Consider the following 17,352-nt stretch of genomic DNA (forward strand, 5'->3'; position numbering starts at 1 on the left):
CTAGCTACCCGCACTCAGCCGCCTACCTAACTAACTACGCACCTGCTCAAATATGTCTACTGCAGGCAATGGCTACAAACACCTATTTACATCCGGGAAGTTTCGTCTATGCGGCCAGGTGCACAGAAAATGGAAACAGAACATTGCTTTCTGGGTGTTGGAGTCTATTTAGTAAATATGCCTGCTGATGGCGGAATAGGAGCACAGAGAATAGCCCTGTAATTGCCCATTGGCTTTGCTCAGAGAGGACCAATCACAACAGTCACTGGGGGAGGGGGAGGGGAGCAAGGCTCACAAATCACACCGGATTGGAATCCAGTCTCAGCCACCAACATGTCAGGTGACTTCTGGAAAATTCCCAAGCCTGGTGAATGTCATTTCTCTCAGCTGCAAAACAGAGATTTATATTTTCCTTCTAGGTAATGAGGATTCTTATTACCACACTTGCAAAACTAGCAGAACAGTACAATGTTAACTGCCAGCCATTGTAAGTGTTCATCAGACAAGTTCAATAAGTCTGTGGGGAAAGACGTTTCTCATTATTAATAAAAATAAATTCTCTCCCACCTGCCCATGTGCTAACTGAACATAAATGGGGGAAATAAAGGGCTAAGATAATTTATGGTCATGAATCAACCACCAATCAAATATTTATGGCTAAACTCATAAAAGCATTCACATGAATAATTAAACAGACAAAATTAAAATGCTGGACCAAATTGTTATGAATTGTCTTATCTGACTTATGAGTGTAATTCTATTCAAAGAATCCAGGGGCGTCCATAATTAGGCATTCCCATTTACAGTGACCTCCAAATTACTTAGAAAAAAATGTCCAGAGAAATTTTTGGGGGCTGGGGAGAGTCAAGTGGCTTCAGTTGTTCAAACCTAGTGAATACCTTAAAACATCAAGGACTCAGCATGGACTCCAGAATATGATTTCCACATTGCTAAATTCATACAAATGTTCTTGAAGCTTTTAAAATAAACCATCACAAATGTAATGCCTTCAAGTCGATTTTTAAAAAATGAATGCCCCAAACAAAAAATTCATAGCAGGTATGAATATGTAGTTCATTTAAAAATCTACAGGGGCACCTGGGTGGCTCAGTTTGTTGAGTGTCCGACTTCTGCTCAGGTCACAATCTCATGGTTTGCAAGCTCAAGCCCCGTATCAGACTCTCTGCTATCTACTTGGGATTCTCTCTCTCTCTCCCCCTCCCTCCTTCTCTCTCTCTCTCTCTCTCCCTCCCTCTCTCTCTCCCTCCCTCTCTCTCTCTCTCTCTGCCCTTCCCCCGTGTGCACTCTCTCAAAGTAAATGGAACATTTAAAAACTAAAAAGGGCAGAATTTGCAGACCATAATAACATGAATCACAATAAAACAAGGAATGCCTGTAAACAGGTAGATGGGTGTCAACACCAGAAACGTCTCTGGGAAAGACCACCAGGAAGCACCGGGAGGTCCCAGCCCTGACTCGCCATGAAGACCTCGAACACCTTAGACTGGCCACAGTGGCCTCTTGGCTTCTCACCTGTAAAACAAAAGGCTTGGACGGGCTATTCCTCCATCTTTATCCTGGTACAAGCTAGCATTGTACGACTTTCATATGACTCATGATTTGCCTCATTCATACCAATTGTTGAAGAAAACCAACCAGACAGAATGTCCTCTTGTTAAGAGGTGGGGGAGCAGATGGGGCGAAGGGGGCAGAAAAGGAAGAAACAGAAAAAAGAACAAAAAGAAAAATAAGAGAAAAGAAGACAGTTTGTGACGGTTGTATGCTTAATAATATGACACAAAATCCAAAATACGAGTATTTCTTAAATAATAAACATGGTGATACAAAAAATATACAAACTTTAAAACCAAACTACATTACTGCAATCTTGGTGGAATATTCTTTCATTCTTTTCTTCTTTTAAAAAAATTTTTTAATGTTTATTTATTTTTGAAAGAAAGAGACAAAGTGTGCGCAGGAAAGGGGCAGAGAGAGAGGGAGACACAGAATCTGAAGCAGGCTGCAGGCTCCAGGCTCTGCGCTGTCAGCACAGAGCCTGATATGGGGCTCGAACTCATGAACCATGAGATCCTGGCCTGAGGTGAAGTCGGACTCTCAACTGACTGAGCTACCCAGGCGCCCTGATGGAATATTCTTTCAAAAAGAAAGAAATATTAATTATGTTTAATTGCTTAAAAAGCTAACAAGGAGAGGCTATATTTATCTAAACTGGTTTCTGAAAATAATTTCACAGTGATATTTTACTCGACTTGCATAATGTTTTATCTGTTCATCTCTTACAACAACCACATTAGTCTTTTTCACACATTACTTTTATTTTTTAAGGCTCTTTTGTTGTTAAGTAAGTTCTACACCCAACTTGCGGCTCGAACTCATGACCCAGAGATCAAGAGTCAGTCATACATTTCACGGACTGAGCCCATCTAACACTCTCATACAGAATTTTTACTTTAAGAAAAGAAAAAGGAGATCTAAGTAGAAGAGGAATTTTCTGTGTCACATCTCCAAAGCTTCCAATTGCTAAACAGGTGAGGAATCACTTTTTCTGTTATTTTCTTTTAGAGAGAGAGTGCTTACGTGCATGTGAGTGGGGAGGGGCAGAGGGAGGGAGGGAGAGAATCCCAAGCCGGCTCCATGTTCAGTGCAGAACCCAACCTGAGGCTCAATCTCACTACCCCGATCATGACCTGAGCCACAATCAAGAGTCAGACGCTCAACCAACTGAGCCACCCAGGCGCCCTGCTTTTTTTATCCTTTAAAAAGCACAGTGATTGAGGCACCTGGGAGGCTCAGTCAGTTAAGTGCTCCACATTGGCTCAGGTCATGATCTCACGGTTCATGGGTTCAAGCCCCACATCAGGCTCTGTGCTGACAGTGGGAGCCTAGAGCCTGCTTCAGATTCTGTGTCTCCCTCTCTCTCTGCCCCTCCCCCCGCTCACACTTTGTGTGTGCGGGGGGAGGGGTGTGTGTGTGTGTGTGTGTCTCAAAAGTAAATTAACATTAAAAAATTTTTTAATAAAAAAATAAAAAATAAAAGCACAGTGATGAACGGCCAAAATAGGAAAAGCATCAAAGAAGAATTTCACTTTGGAAGAGGGCTGGGCGTCACACCCAGCCATGTCTTTTTCTGGAATAAGGGTGGTCCCAGCTCCTTGGAGGAGATTCAACCTGCCTTGAGGAGGCAGGGACAATGTTCAGGGAATTTACACTCTGTGGGCAGCTCACCTAAGTGCGGGGTCTGGGTTTTTTGTTTCCAATTCCCCTCCTGAAGCCCCTAAACAGCCCCACCCTGGGATTTTCAAACCCACACTGCACCCAAAGCTCTCCTGGACGCCGGGCAATGGAACGATGGCTACTTGGCCATCATGCAGCTCCGCCCGCATCACACCTGGAGGCAGGCTGGACAGCAGGCGGGCGTCTGAGCTCCGCTGTCAGGCAGGTTTACCTCTGAAGGTTGACTCGAAGGGGCACCTTTATGAACAGTTAGTGACAACATGCACCCAGGGCCCTGGAGCTGGCGTGTGGCACACAGCAAGGGTTTATCCATGTAGTCCGAGAGGAGAACTCCCCACTACTGACTCTTAGACGGCGGCCCGGTGCTCAGCACCCTCACTGTTCCGTCTTCTTCATGCCGAACTCAATTCATCTGGCAAAGCCCAGATCTGAGCATGTTCGCCAGCACTCAGAAGGCGCACAGACATGTCCGATGAATGGGGGAGCGGGTGGATGTGACCAAATGTTGCATTCAGCGCCTGCATCTACTGGTCACCGGGCTGTGACTTCCCTCCCTCCCCGGACCCGCCCGCTCTGCTCTGAAGCCACACCACCACCCTCTCTAATCCCTTCCTGTCCCTTCCCACACTCCGCCTGGCCAAGTTTGCCTGGAGGGCCCCATCCACCAGCCATCTCAGGCCAAGGACATTGTGTCTCTCACTCTGTGATTTGCCCTTGGAGCGTAAGCAAGAAAGAGCCTTGGTGGCTCAGTTGGTTAAACATCTGACTTTGGCTCAGGTCATGATCTCACAGTTTGTGGGCTCGAGCCCTGCACCCGGCTCTGTGCTGACAGCCCAGATCCCGGAGCCTGCTTTAGATTCTGTGTGTCTCTCTCTCTGCCTCTCCCTCCCCCATCAAAATAATAAAATAAAATTAATTCATTTAACTTAAATTTTTTAATTAATTTTAAAAATTTAATTAAGTATTAATTTTAAAAATTTAAATAAATACATATAATAAAACATTCAACCCTGGACCCCTACNGCTGCCCAGAGCCATTCTTGCCTCAGTTTCCCCAGTTTCCCACAATGATCTTGGCAGCGAGGGGCACACTTAAGACGGGCGAGGCACCTCTGTCAAACATGTCACGAGAAGGGGCGAGTCTGGGTCAGGGGCGAGGGTGGGCGCGGCTCCTCCTCCCCAGCCTCGGGGGCTCCTTGGGCAGCTCTGCCTGAGAGGCTCGCGGCCTCACACGCTCCCCCAGCCCTTCGCGCCCCCCTCAGGAGCAGCTCTTCCCTGGCACCTGCCGCCGGCGTTTCTCCGCCGAGTCTATTTCAATTCTGTCTTTATCTTGGCACACTTTCTTCCGCACAGCCCCCCGCAGGCAGCTCTCTGCGATCTCGGCAAACCAACCTTCTCTGGCATGTGTAATTGGCAGCGGGCAAGTCCCCCCGTCCCCTGCCTTGGGCTGGATGGCCGGGGACGCGGTGCTTGAAGCTGGAGGCGATGTGGACAAAGCAGAGAAGACGGCCCTCCGGGCTGAGCACCGCAGTTCGGCGGACGAGACGCAGGCAGAATTCGGAACAGCTCTTTGAAGAGGCTGAGAATTACAGGCTCCCCGCACAGGAGAGGCTGTTCAAACAGGATTGTCTCAAACGGCAAAGGATAGGCTGCAGACCCTTCAGATTAATCACTGCCACACCGCTTTCCATCATCACTAGGAGCAGCAATTAGGAATGAAATACAGAGGGTTCACTGGTGGGAGGGAAAGGGGAAGGTTTCAGGTAACGTGGGACTGACTCCCTACAGCTGGGAATCTCACTGCACCCTCAGACACGAGGTAGGGGGGTGAGGCTTGGGTAGGGAAGGAGGGAGGGAGGGGGGAAAGGAGGAGAGAAGGGGGGAGGGAAGGGAGGAGGAAAGGAGGGAGGGTTACAAGAAGAAAACACCTGTTTCCCAGGCTCACTCTGTACCAGACAGATATGGCACCTGACTGTTCATCTGAACTTTGACCTTGATGAGACTACTAATTGGGTGTTTCTCATAGTGGTGGCCACAGTCCACCAGAATCAAAGGAAACCGGGCTGCTTGTTAAAACCTGTAAACGTCTCAGCACTAAGCTTTATGGAAGCTGGGCCTAAGAATCTGCCCGTTTAATAACCATCCAAGCCCCCCCCCTTTATGGCAGCCATTCTAACAGGGGTTCAGTGACGTCTCACTGTGCTTCTGCTCCACGTCCCCTGACAACGAGGAACAGTGAGCGTCTTTCATGCGCCTGCTGTCCATCTCTGGAAAAATGTCTGTTCAAGTGCTTTGCCCGTTTTCTTTAAATGCTTATTTATTTTGAGAGAGAGAGAGAGAGTCCTAATCAGGCTCCAGGCTGCCAGCACAGAGCCCAAAGCGGGGCTCGATCCCACAAACCTCAAAGACCACGACCTGAGCTGAAATCAAGAGCTGGATGCTCAACTGACTGAGTTCCCCCAGACGCCTCTACCTTGCCCATTTTTTAATCAGGTCACTTGTCTTTTTAGCTACTGAGCTATAGGGGTTACAGGAATTCCTTACACATTGCGGATATCAATGCCTTATCGGATCTATGGGCTGCAAATATGTTCTTCCCAGCCGGTGGGGTTCCTTTTCATTCAACCAATCTCTCTGCCGTGCAGAGGCTTGTGCTGGACAAGGAGAAACCAGAGCCCTTCGCGCTGTGCACGTGGGAATGCAAACAGCGGCCGCTGTGGAGGACAGTACGGAGGCTCCTCAAAAACCCAAACCAGAACTACCCTGTGATCCACAAACCCCACTTCTGGGCATATATGCACATAAAGGGAAATCGGGATCTCGGGGAGATCCCATGCAATGCTGGGATTTCCCGGGGAGCCACACACTGTTCACACCAGCCCAAAGTCCATCAACAGATGAATGAAGGAAGAGAATGACCGCAGTCAGGTGCCCGCAGGGTTGGTGTCCTCTGAGGCCTCTCCCTTGGCTGGCAGACGACCCCCTTCTTCTGGCTCCCCCCCCCGGGGTCTCCCTTCTGTGGGCACTGCTGTCTCTGCCCAATCACCCATTCTCACAAGGACACCAGTCAGACTGGGTGAGGACCCACTTGTACCCCTCACTGTTCCCCTAATTCCCCTTCCAAAGATCCTGTATCTGCAAATACAGTCACGCGCTGAGGTCCTAGGGGTTCAACATACAAATTTGGGGAGCGGGGGACAGAATTCATTTTAGAACACTGGAAATCAGCAGAAAAAGAACAGACCCAGAATTTGTGGTTCTAGACAGAATCCTGCTTCAGGAATCACCCCAAAGCGGTGGACGTCCGGGGTGTCGCCTGGACCCACAGTACCACCGGGGAGCTGATGAGAAATGCAAGTTCTCAGGCCCCACCCAGGAACCAGAGAATCGGGAAAATGGGGGATGAGGCTCAGGACTCTGTGTTCTAACAAACTCCACAGGTCATCATGACGGTGTGGGATCACTACCTCTTCTGGAAAGTCAAGGAGTGAATCCAGTTACACCCACGTGTCTTTCAACTGTTGTAACACACAGCAGTCTGGGGACTTGGAAAAGCCTTTGCAGAAAAAGGACGGATCTGAAGATTTTATTTTCTTTGATCCAAAGAGACTACAGCAGCCGCCACCAGACCTGGGTGGGAGTTTTGCATTAAACCCACCAGGGTTTGGGCAAATCAGGCAACTTCTCTACGGCTCAGTTTCTACATCCAAATAATGGTGGCAAGAAAGTCTATTTCCAAAAAGTCCAGGAGGATTAAGGAAGAAAATGCACAGAGAACGCCTCTTCTAGTTTCTGATACGCTGCAGACAGCTAATCGATGCCCCTGGGCTCCATGAAGGAGTGACTTGCACACCTTACGTGGCAGGAACAGATATGCCCCTCCAGGCACGGGTCTCCATAACTCATTTCTCTGGTGCCACTAGGCTCCCAATCCTTAAAAAAAATACATATTTTATATATTATTTGCCTTCATCTCTCAGAGGAGCAGGAAGTGAGTTATTTGAGAGTGAGCCCCTTACAAGACTTCCTGAAGATATATGGCAAGTGTAGAGGTAAGGGGTGCCTGCGGGCAGGGGTGGCCGGGGGCAGGAATCGGAACAAAAAAGTAATTTCTGAGGGCATGGAAAGAAAGGGAAAGGTTTTGGTGAGTGATTATTCCCAAAATTACTTTTCTCTGGTGTGGATCACGCTTCCCCGTCTCCAAAAAGCGACTGAGCGCTTTACCCTGAAGACGGTTTCTCACCCTCTCCCCAAAACCCTGATTTAGCACTTTGATAAAGTTATATCTGCTAAGTAATATACATTTCCCTAAGGGAGATGTGTCCTGTTAAGCTTTGTTGGAGGATTTGCAGAACCCAGTAGGACTGGGAAAAGCAGGTGATGTCATACCAAATTTTTTTTTAATGTTTTATTTATTTCTAGGACAGAGAGAGAGAGAGACAGTGTGAGCAGGGGAGGGTCAGAGAGAGAGGGAGTCACAGACTGAAACAGGCTCCAGGCTCTGAGCTGGCAGTCAGCACAGAGCCCGACGCGGGGCTCGAACCCACGAACCGCGAGATCATGACCTAAGCGAAAGTCAGACGCTTAACTGACTAAGCCACCCAGGCGCCCCCTACCAAATTTGTTTTGATGTGTCAGGGTCCCCCGTTTTGTTCTAAGTAACGAAATACTTAAATAGGTATTTTAATGATGTTTTTTCCAGTTCCGTAATTTGTCATTTGAATGACAAATAGGATTGCATTTTTACGTCATATTTTACAAAAGTAATAGAAAACACTATAACGTGTCCTTCCTCGGGGTTCTTTTTTAAATTAAAACACCGCTCTTTTTCACATAATGTTAGCTTTTTGTTTTTGCTTGTTTTATTTCTAACATATTTGCATGGATTTTCATAATGTCCCCCAAATTCGGAATCATGAAATGATTTTTTTCAAAATGGATGCATCACCATTACAAAGAGGATGTATGCGGGCGAAACCTTTTCACTGTAAATTACCCTCAGTTCTCAAGGATGACAAAATGTTTATGAGAACATAATCATGTTTTCTTTGAATTTGCTCTTACATAAAAAAGTCATTAACTAATGCACCTTAAAATAAATGAATGCTCAGAAATGAAGCCTTTAGGTAAAATGCTAATAATAAAAAGAGAAAATAATGTGTATGCCAAGTTAAAATAAAATTTATGTATACACAGTAAAAGAAAGACAAAGTATGATATACGCAGTAGAATATTACTGTGTAGAAATGACACAAGGGGAAACATAAATGAATCAAAGAGGCAAAATACAGAGAAAAAACACAGACTCCGTGCATACACGATGACCCCATTTATATGAAGCCCAACAACACGCACAATTACTGTAAGGTGAGGGCATCACCTTGGGGTGGGGGGGGGAGGGGGGTCTGACTTGGAGAGAGCAGAGGGGCCCGGCAAGGTGCTGGGGATGTTCTATCTGGACCTGAGTGGTGGTGACACCCGATAAAAACTCATCTGACTGTGTGATCAAGAAATATGCCATTTGTGGGGCGCCTGGGTAGCTCAGTCACTTGAGTGTCTGATTCCTGATTTTGGCTGAGGTCATGATCCCAGGGTTGTAGGATCGAGTCCTACGTTGGGCTCTGCACTGATCTTGGAGCCTGCTTAAGATTCTCTCTCTTTCCCTCTGCCCCTTCCCTGCTTGTGCGCTCTCTCTCTCTCTCTCTCACTCTCTCTCTCTGTCAAAAAAGAAATATGCCATTTGTGATAAAATAAAAGCAGCTGCTGTTAGTAAAGCAAATTTAAGACACTATCCTTCAAACATATATCATTCATGGGCAAAGGAAAGCAACAACCGTGTGGGAAGACAGGAAATTCAAATGGCTAATAAGCCCGAAGGGGAATTCAATTTGGCATATTGTAATAATGGTTTGGCAGGGAGAGGTCTACAACAGCCCCACAATCACTCCTACTTCATGGAAGTTTCTAAGCACTTCCTCCTGAGTGTGGGTAAGACCTGGAACACAGGGCTGCCGCTCCTACACGTACGTGACACGTACAGAAGAGGTGACGAGCTTTGGCAGATCTAGTCGCTAATCAGTTGCCTTTCAGTGAATCAAAACAGAGATTCTCCTGCTCACTTTGAAGAAGAAACAGGTTCTGTTGGGAGGGGACTATGTGGCTAAGATTCTAGAATGACTTCCAGGAGCTGAGAGCAAGCCCAACCCATGCAGATGTCAGTCCCATAACCACACGGAACTGAATTCTGCTGAAAAGCCCAATGGGCTTGGAGGAGAGCCATGTTAAGAGTTTGTGGTCTTGTGATACTGTGATTTATAATAAGGGGCGCCTGGGGGGCTCAGTCGGTTAAGCATCTGACTTCAGCTCAGGTCATATCTCACAACTTGTGAGTCCGAGCCCCGCATCGGGCTCTGTGCTGACAGCTCAGAGCCTGGAGCCTGCTTGGGATTCTGTGTCTCCCTCTCTCTGCCCCTCCCCTGCTCGACCTCTGTCTTTCTGTCTCAAATAAGAAACATGCATTTGCTCTTTATCTCTTTCTTGCAGACCTCTGGATTTTCCTAAGTGATGACAGCAACAAGGGCATCTGTTGTTATGTCAATGACCTTAATGAGGTGACCTTTGGGACTCTTCTGAGGGCCAGGGAGCCCACCACATAACTACAGGGTTGGAACTTCCAACCTCCCCTGACCCTTCCCTGGCCAGCAGCCAATGATTGAATCGATCAACCGCCATAAAACCCCAAAAGGATGGGGTTTGGAGAGCTCCCATGTGGGTGAGCACTTGGGAGTCAGGGAGAGCGGAGATGGAAAGGCCTGGGAACTCCAGAGCCCCTCCCACATGACTCACACATCCTGCAAATTTGGGCACAGGATTCATGGTGGGTGAAGCTTACAGCCATTATGATAAGTGAGACACGCCAATGACCAGAGAGCAAACAGCGTAAGCTTCCCCTTACAAGACATCTCTAGAACAGTGACTTTCATACAGACTGAAAGTGGAAGGGTGTTTGCCAGGGGCAGGGAAGGGGGGAGCTAGGGATTACTGCGTACACTTTCAGGTGGAGGAGGTGAGAGAGCTCTGGAGATGGATGTGGTCATGGCTGCAAAAGAATGTAAATGTACTTGATGCCATAAAACTGGACACTTGAAAATGGTAAAATTTGTATGAAGTCTATTTTATCCCCGCGGATGAATGAATGAATGAATGAATGAATATTACAATTCACTACATGGATCAATCATTTGGTGTTCTTTTCCGATAGTAAACTCTTCAGATGAAAAAGATAAAAAGTAAAGTGATGAGTGTGTCTCAGAGATCTGCTCAACCAAACCAGAGGGCTTCAAGGAAACTTCGTGGTGTGGGCCCCTCTGCCCCCCACCATCTCTGCAGGACCAAAAATAGAGAAGAAATTGTCTCAGAAAAAGGTCTGGATTTGGTCTGATGAGGACTACCACTGGAATCCGAAAAAGTTCCACAATGTTCTTGAGAAAGCAGCTTGTTGGATACAGCATCAGCACCGATGGAAAGGGCCCGGAAGAGACAGAAAGTATTTATGCAACTACAGAGCGCTGAAACACGTGAAACAAAATCTGACAGAAGCCGTGGGAGGAACAGACAATCCGGAAATGAGCTGCAAACAGCAACACTCAAAGTTCACTACTGGATAAAATGAGCTACCAGACTATCAAGGAGGAAATACACCCTCGAACAGCCGTGTAGACAGACAGACAGAAGAGTCATCTACAGAACACACCACCCATCATGAGAGGTACACACTCTTCTCAAGAGGTAGTGTACACTCTGAGGGTGGACCGTATTCTAGCCATAAACGAGCCTTCGTAAGTTACAAAGGTGTAAAATTGTACAAAACGTTTCCCTCTGGTCACAATAGGACAGTATTGGACTGTAATAACCAAAAGAAATTTGTGAAACTCACAAATATGTGGAAATCTAAAAACATATTTGTGGGGTCACCTGGCTGGCTGAGTTGGAAGAAAGACCATGCGACTCTTGATCTCGGGGTCATGAGTTCAAGCCCCATACTGGGCACAGCGATTCCTTATGTATTTTTAAAATAATAATCAAAAAAATAAAAACAAAATAAAAAGCATCATCTTAAACAGTTAATGAGCCAAAGAAGAAGCCAGAGGAAAAGTTAGTAAATACTTGTACATAAACAAAAGTGAAGATACGAGACTCCCAGACTATGGGACCCACAGAGGCAGGGTGCAAAGCAGCATTCACAGCTGTAAATGCTGATATACAAGAAAGATCTCAAATCAAGAGAAAAAGAACAAACCAAATCTAATGCAAGTCAAAGGAATGAAAGAATAAAAATCAGAGCTGAACCTCATAAAATAGGAAATGGAGAATCAATAGAGTATCACTGAAAATAAAAGCAGATTCCATGAGAAGATTAACAAAATTGACAACACGTTAGCTAAATTAACCCCCCCCCCCAAAAAAAGAGAGGAGATGTACATTTTTAGACTCAGAAATGAAAGATTCTGGTTACTACCAACTCCATCTAAATGAAAGGGATGGTGGATGGATGCTACAGACAGCTGGACGCCAATAAATCAGGCAACTCACATGAAACAGACGTGTGCGTCAGAAGATGCAAAACATCGAAATGGACTCAGGAAGAAAGAAATAATCTGAATAGATGATAACACATAAAGAAACTGAAATATTAATTTCTTTAAAAACTACCTGCAAAGAAAATTCAGGCCCAGATAACTTCATTGATGAGTTCAACCAGACATATATTAAAGAATGAATTCTTCACTAATACCTCCAAAAAAATACAAGAGGAGGAAATACTTCCCAACTCATGCAGAAAAAAGCATTTGGCAATATTCTCCCACCCCTTTATAACAAATACCTCCCATCAAACCGAAAGAAATAGAAACTTCCGTGACTGCATAAAAAGCGTCTATGAAAAAATCCATGGTTTTTCATCCCACTTCCTACATCCCACTTCTCCCAATTCCATAATGAAAGACTCTTATAGCTCCAGAAATAATAATAGCCCAGTTTTTAAAATGGCCAAAGATCTGAACAGACATTTCTCCAAAACAATATGCAAACACTCAATAAGCTGACAAAGAGATACTCCACGTGTTGGCCACCAGGAGCACACAAACCAAAACCACAAAGAGGGAGCGCCCGGTACCCCCTGAGTTGTCTGAGGTCCATATCATAGGCAGTCATAAGTGCCGGTGGGCACGCGGGAGAAACCGGAACCCCCTCTCCTGTCAGGGGGAACGTGGAAAGTGTAGCCACTTTGGGTAATGATGTGGTGGTCTGTCCCTCATACAGCTAAACATGCAATCCAGCAATTCCACTCCTAGGCACGTACTCAAGAGAAAATACATGCCTGTAAAAAACTTGCTCACAAATGTTCGTGACGGCATATTCATTAGAGCCAAACATGGGAAACAACCCAAATGACCAACCACTAATGGACAAAATGTGGTATATCCATACAGAGAAAGAGTATTCGACCATCATAGAAAATGAAGGATTGACACACATTACAACATGGATGACCCTTGTTGGGAACAGGATGCTAAGCGAAAGAGCCAGTCAACGGGCACCTGGGGGGCTCAGTCGGTTAAGCATCGGACTCTTGATTTCAGCTCAGGTGACAGTCTCATGGTTCATGAGTTCAAGCCCCGAGTCCAGCACTCCGTGGACACTGCAGAGCCTGCATGGGAATCTCTCTCTCGCCTTCTTTCTCTGCCAGTCGCCTGCTCACTCACTCGCACTCTCTCTCTCAAATAAATAAGTGAACTTAAACAAAAGAAAAAGCCAGTCAATAAGGACCACATATGACATGACTACGTTCATATGAAATGCCCAAAGTAGACACATGTACAGAAATGGACGACAGGTAACAGGTTACCGGGGCAACAGGAGGAAGAGCTAAGTCGAGGCACGTTTTCTTTTTGGGATAACGGAAACTGTTCCACAGCCGACGGGAGGTTGGATGCCCACCTCCGAATACACTAAAAGCCACCAAATGCTATGGTTCAAGTGGGCAAATTGTGTGATATGTGAACTGTATCTCAGCACAATTGCTTATATCAAATACGCCCAACCTAATGAATCATTAGGGAGAAACAAATTAAAATCACTATGAGAAACCACCACAAGCCAATTACAATGCCTAAAACAGGTACTTTTTAAAATATATATTTATTTTGAGAGAGCGAGACCGTGCACGCGAGCAGGGGAGGAGCAGAGAGAGAGAGGAAGAGAGAGAATCCCAAGCACGCTCCATGCTGTCAGCACAGAACCTCACGCCGGGCTTGCACTCATGAACGATGACATCGCCACCTGAGCTGAAATCAAGAGTCAGGCACTTAAGCGACTGAGGCACCCAGGCGCCCCTAAACAGGTCTTATTTTTTTTATTTTTTTAATTTTTTTGCGCATCGCTATACCTGATCTGCAGGAAGAAGACAAATGGCACTCCATTCCCCTGCCTGCCTGCCCACCGGCCTCCAGGGTCCAGCCCAGCACCCTGCGGTGCTCGGTTGCTCTTAAACAGGTAGGGACAGCCACACCCCCGGAAACCGCACTTGGATTCCGCCGGAATCCTGTGCCTTCGCGTGCGCGGACGTCTGCACTTGACGCCTGGGTCGACACTGAGGTCCCGCAGGGATAGAGGCCCGAGCAAGCAGAGCTCCCATCTGGAGACTCCGGGCAAGGTGCCCGCGTCACAGGCCCGCGCGGAATGCAGGCTGTGTCCCCTTGTGCGCGATGCAGGGGAGACCAGATGAACGGTTCCCCTTACTCCGGGTTCACAAACGAAGGCACTGAAGGAGAGATAAAGTTGCTCCCTAAACACGCGCTTGCTTTATTCGAATCAGGACAAAGCCTTCAGCCTTACCGCCCCTGTCTCCCCAGTTACCGGCCTGGCTGTGCTCAGGCCCCTCGTGTTGCACTTTTCTGCCAGCGGTCCTGAGCGAAGGATGCTGACGTTGTCCCCACAGCAGAAATGCTGCCAGGTGCCGTGCACTTACAGTTCTCTGGAGGCCCGTGGTCCTGCCGCTCCAAACCCGCTTCCGGAGCAACGTCTGATTGCTTCGTGGAACCTTGCAAAAGTGTCAGGAACACCTTTTCGAAAATTAAAAGAAAGACCTCCGTATTATTTCATACCCATTTCCACAGCACACTCCCGGGCCTATGGCCTCAGGTCCCCAGCGAGGTCGTTACGACAACAGACACCACACACGCCGCATTTTGTGAGCTTTTCCCAGCTTTTCCCCGTCACTGGCCTGGCGGGAAGGCCACCGGGTTCTCCACAGGCTGGTTGTAAGGCCGCTGGTGGGATACAAAGGGAGGGAAACCGGACCGTGGGCCTCAGGGCATTTACAGGCAGAGATGTGACCAATCCAAGCAAGGGGCAGACAGGGCAAAGGAGGTGCCAGGCATATGCCCACTGCAGCTGGATTTTGTGGCTGGACACCGGCATCTCAGAAATTCAGAGATGGGCACCTGGGTGGCTCAGTTGGTTAAGCGTCCAACTCTTGATGTCAGCTCGGGTCATGATCTCAGAGCCTGTGTGGGTTTGAGCCTCATGTCAGGCTCTGAGCTGACAGCACAGACCCTGCTTGGGATTCTCTCTCACCCTCTCTCTCTTCCCCTCCACTACTTGTGCTCTCGCTCTCACTCTCTCTCTCAAAATAAATACGTAAATGTAAAAAAAGAGGAAGTTCAGAGATGGGTGGGGAAGCTCGTGACACAGCTTATTTGGCACGGGTGAGACAGCATGTGTAAGAATCCCCGCTGGACGTGGCGTTTCCATGGGCACGCCACGTCACCGGGACCCACATCACCGGGAGCAACTTGCTTAGGTAACGGCTTGCGGCCCCTATCTGTTCGTGCTGGAAGCAAGGATCTGGTCAGATCCAAGGGCTGGGTCCCAAACCAGCAGGAGAGGTCTGAGCCGGGACAGCAGTGAGGGCCCTAGAGAGGCAGCTGGAGGTTTGGTGAGTTCCCCGGAGGGGGCGTCCCTAACATAAATCAGCAGGTGCATGAACACCTTGCACCAGCCATGGCCACAGGAAGGGCTGGGGCTCTGGGCTCAAGGGCGATGCTCCTCAGCACCTGTCAGGCCAGCAGTCATGGGGCCCAGTGCCCAGCCTGTGGGCTGCACTGTCTCTGGAGCAGGGGGGGCCTCAGCGAGCAGCTGAGGCCCGGTGGGTGATGGCTTGCAGTCATTAGCGTGACCGTGCTTGTGGTTTCCGTAAACAGCAGACCCTCGGACTCCGATTGCTTATTTACAGGGGTAAGTACAAAGGTACTGACTGTGTCTGGGTGTTCTGGGGACCCTGCAGCCCGCAGAAAAGACGGGGAGAGGGTCCCAGAGAGGAGAGGCAAGCAAGATGCCCACGGGAGGGGAGAGACACATCATCTCTCTGCTTGTGGCTCATTAGTTTGCAAAAGAATCCCACTGAGAGAAACCCAGGTCCTGCCCCGATAAGGGGCCACAAGATTTCACTAGATCCGAGGTGGGGACTTTGATTCGTAGGAGGATCCCCTGCTGATTGCAGGGAAGAAGGGAAAGCAGTGAGCCCCACGACTTCTCCAAGTACCGCCACCAGTAATAACAATAACCAACAATTAATAACAACATTGTGCCAGTGTTTGGCCACGCTTAGTCTCCTCTCATGATAAATGGTAATAATAAGACGTGTAACGGAAGGGTTGTGGGCAGTGACTGCAGTTATGCGTAACGGAAGGAACATCAGGTGCCCAACAGAAGCCCCCATGTCTGGTCCTGAGATTAGCCAAGCAGGAGGAGGAGGAATTAGTACAGTGTGGCAAGTGCCTGATGTGTTACTTCAATTAAGTCTCAGCCCAGCCCAGTGAGACCAGTGCTCTTACCCCCACTGATGAGGAATGCACGGAGGGCTGACAAGTTAAGCATTCACCTAGCGCATTCATAAGGATACACATTCATCTAGGCTATTTGTAGAGAATGAAATTAAAAACAGTAGAAACAGGGACACCTGGTATCTTGGTCGGTTGAGTGTCTGCTTCTTGATTTTGGCTCAGGTCGTGATCCCAGAGCCATGGGATCAAGCCCCACATCGGGTTCTGTGATGACAGCATGAAGCCTCCATGGGATTCTCTCTCCCTCTCTCTCTGACCCACCCTCCATCTCTCTCTCTCTCTCTCTCAAAAATAAATAAATATTTTTATGTGGCACCTGGGTGGCTCAGTTGATTAGGCATCCAACTTCGGCTCAGGTCATGATCCCACGGTTCATGGGTTCAAGCCCCGCATCGGGCTCTGTGCTGCCAGCTCAGAGCCTGGAGCCTGCTTCCAATTCTGTGTCTCCCTCTCTCTCTGCCCCTGTCCTGCTCATGCACTCTCTCTCTGTCTCTCAAAACTAAATAAACACTTAAAAAATTTTTAATTAAATAAATAAACATCTTTTATAAAAAGAATTATTTTTAAAAATTTTTTTAATTTTTATTTTTGATATATATAGAGAGAGAAGCAGAGAGAGAGGGAGACACAGAATCCAAAGCAGGCTCCAGGCTCCGAGCTGTCAGCATAGAGCCCGATGCAGGGCTCAAACTCACAAACCGTGAGACCACGACGTGAGCCAAGGTCAGACACTTAACTGACTGAGTCACCCAAGCGCAACTAAAAAACGGAATTCTTAAAAACAACAGCAACAAGAAAAAAGTAAAACTAGTGCAAGTCAAGAATTATTCATTGAAAGAAGACTTTCCCTTTGTATCTTATTCTAAATGGAATTTTCATTCAATGTTCAAAAGTAACAGTGAATTGTGTAAAGTGTATCTTGATAACATCTTGGTAATAATCTCCATCTATCTTTTAAAAATTCCCCTCCCTTCCTGTGTTCATAACAAGACAGCGTGCGTGTGTGTGAGCGTGCAGCTGGGCACACGTGTGTATGTGTGTGCAAGCATGCGTGTGGGAGAAAAAGACAGAAGGGCAGAGCTCTCGCTCTCCATGCCCTCAGGGGGATCCTGTTGATTACAACTCAACACTGAGTATGGGGGACACTGAGGGAATTCGCCAGCCACCCCCCCCCCCCAGGGGAGGGGGGGGG

At 47.5% G+C, this 17,352-nt stretch overlaps 1 protein-coding gene across 1 annotated transcript in view; it reads right to left on the minus strand.

Annotated features, from left to right (window-relative positions):
* The window catches only part of ABCA13 (ATP binding cassette subfamily A member 13), a 329,169-nt gene that overhangs the window by 133,253 nt on the left and 178,564 nt on the right, over window positions 1–17,352 (minus strand). The window contains exon 43 of the mRNA XM_077781120.1: window positions 14,285–14,378. Within this exon, the coding sequence (XP_077637246.1) occupies window positions 14,285–14,378 (94 nt within the window). The remainder of the gene's footprint in view (window positions 1–14,284; window positions 14,379–17,352) is intronic.

The sequence above is a fragment of the Crocuta crocuta genome, unplaced genomic scaffold (genome assembly GCF_008692635.1).
Source record: "Crocuta crocuta isolate KB4526 unplaced genomic scaffold, BGI_CrCroc_1.0 scaffold108, whole genome shotgun sequence".
Lineage (NCBI taxonomy): Eukaryota > Metazoa > Chordata > Mammalia > Carnivora > Hyaenidae > Crocuta > Crocuta crocuta.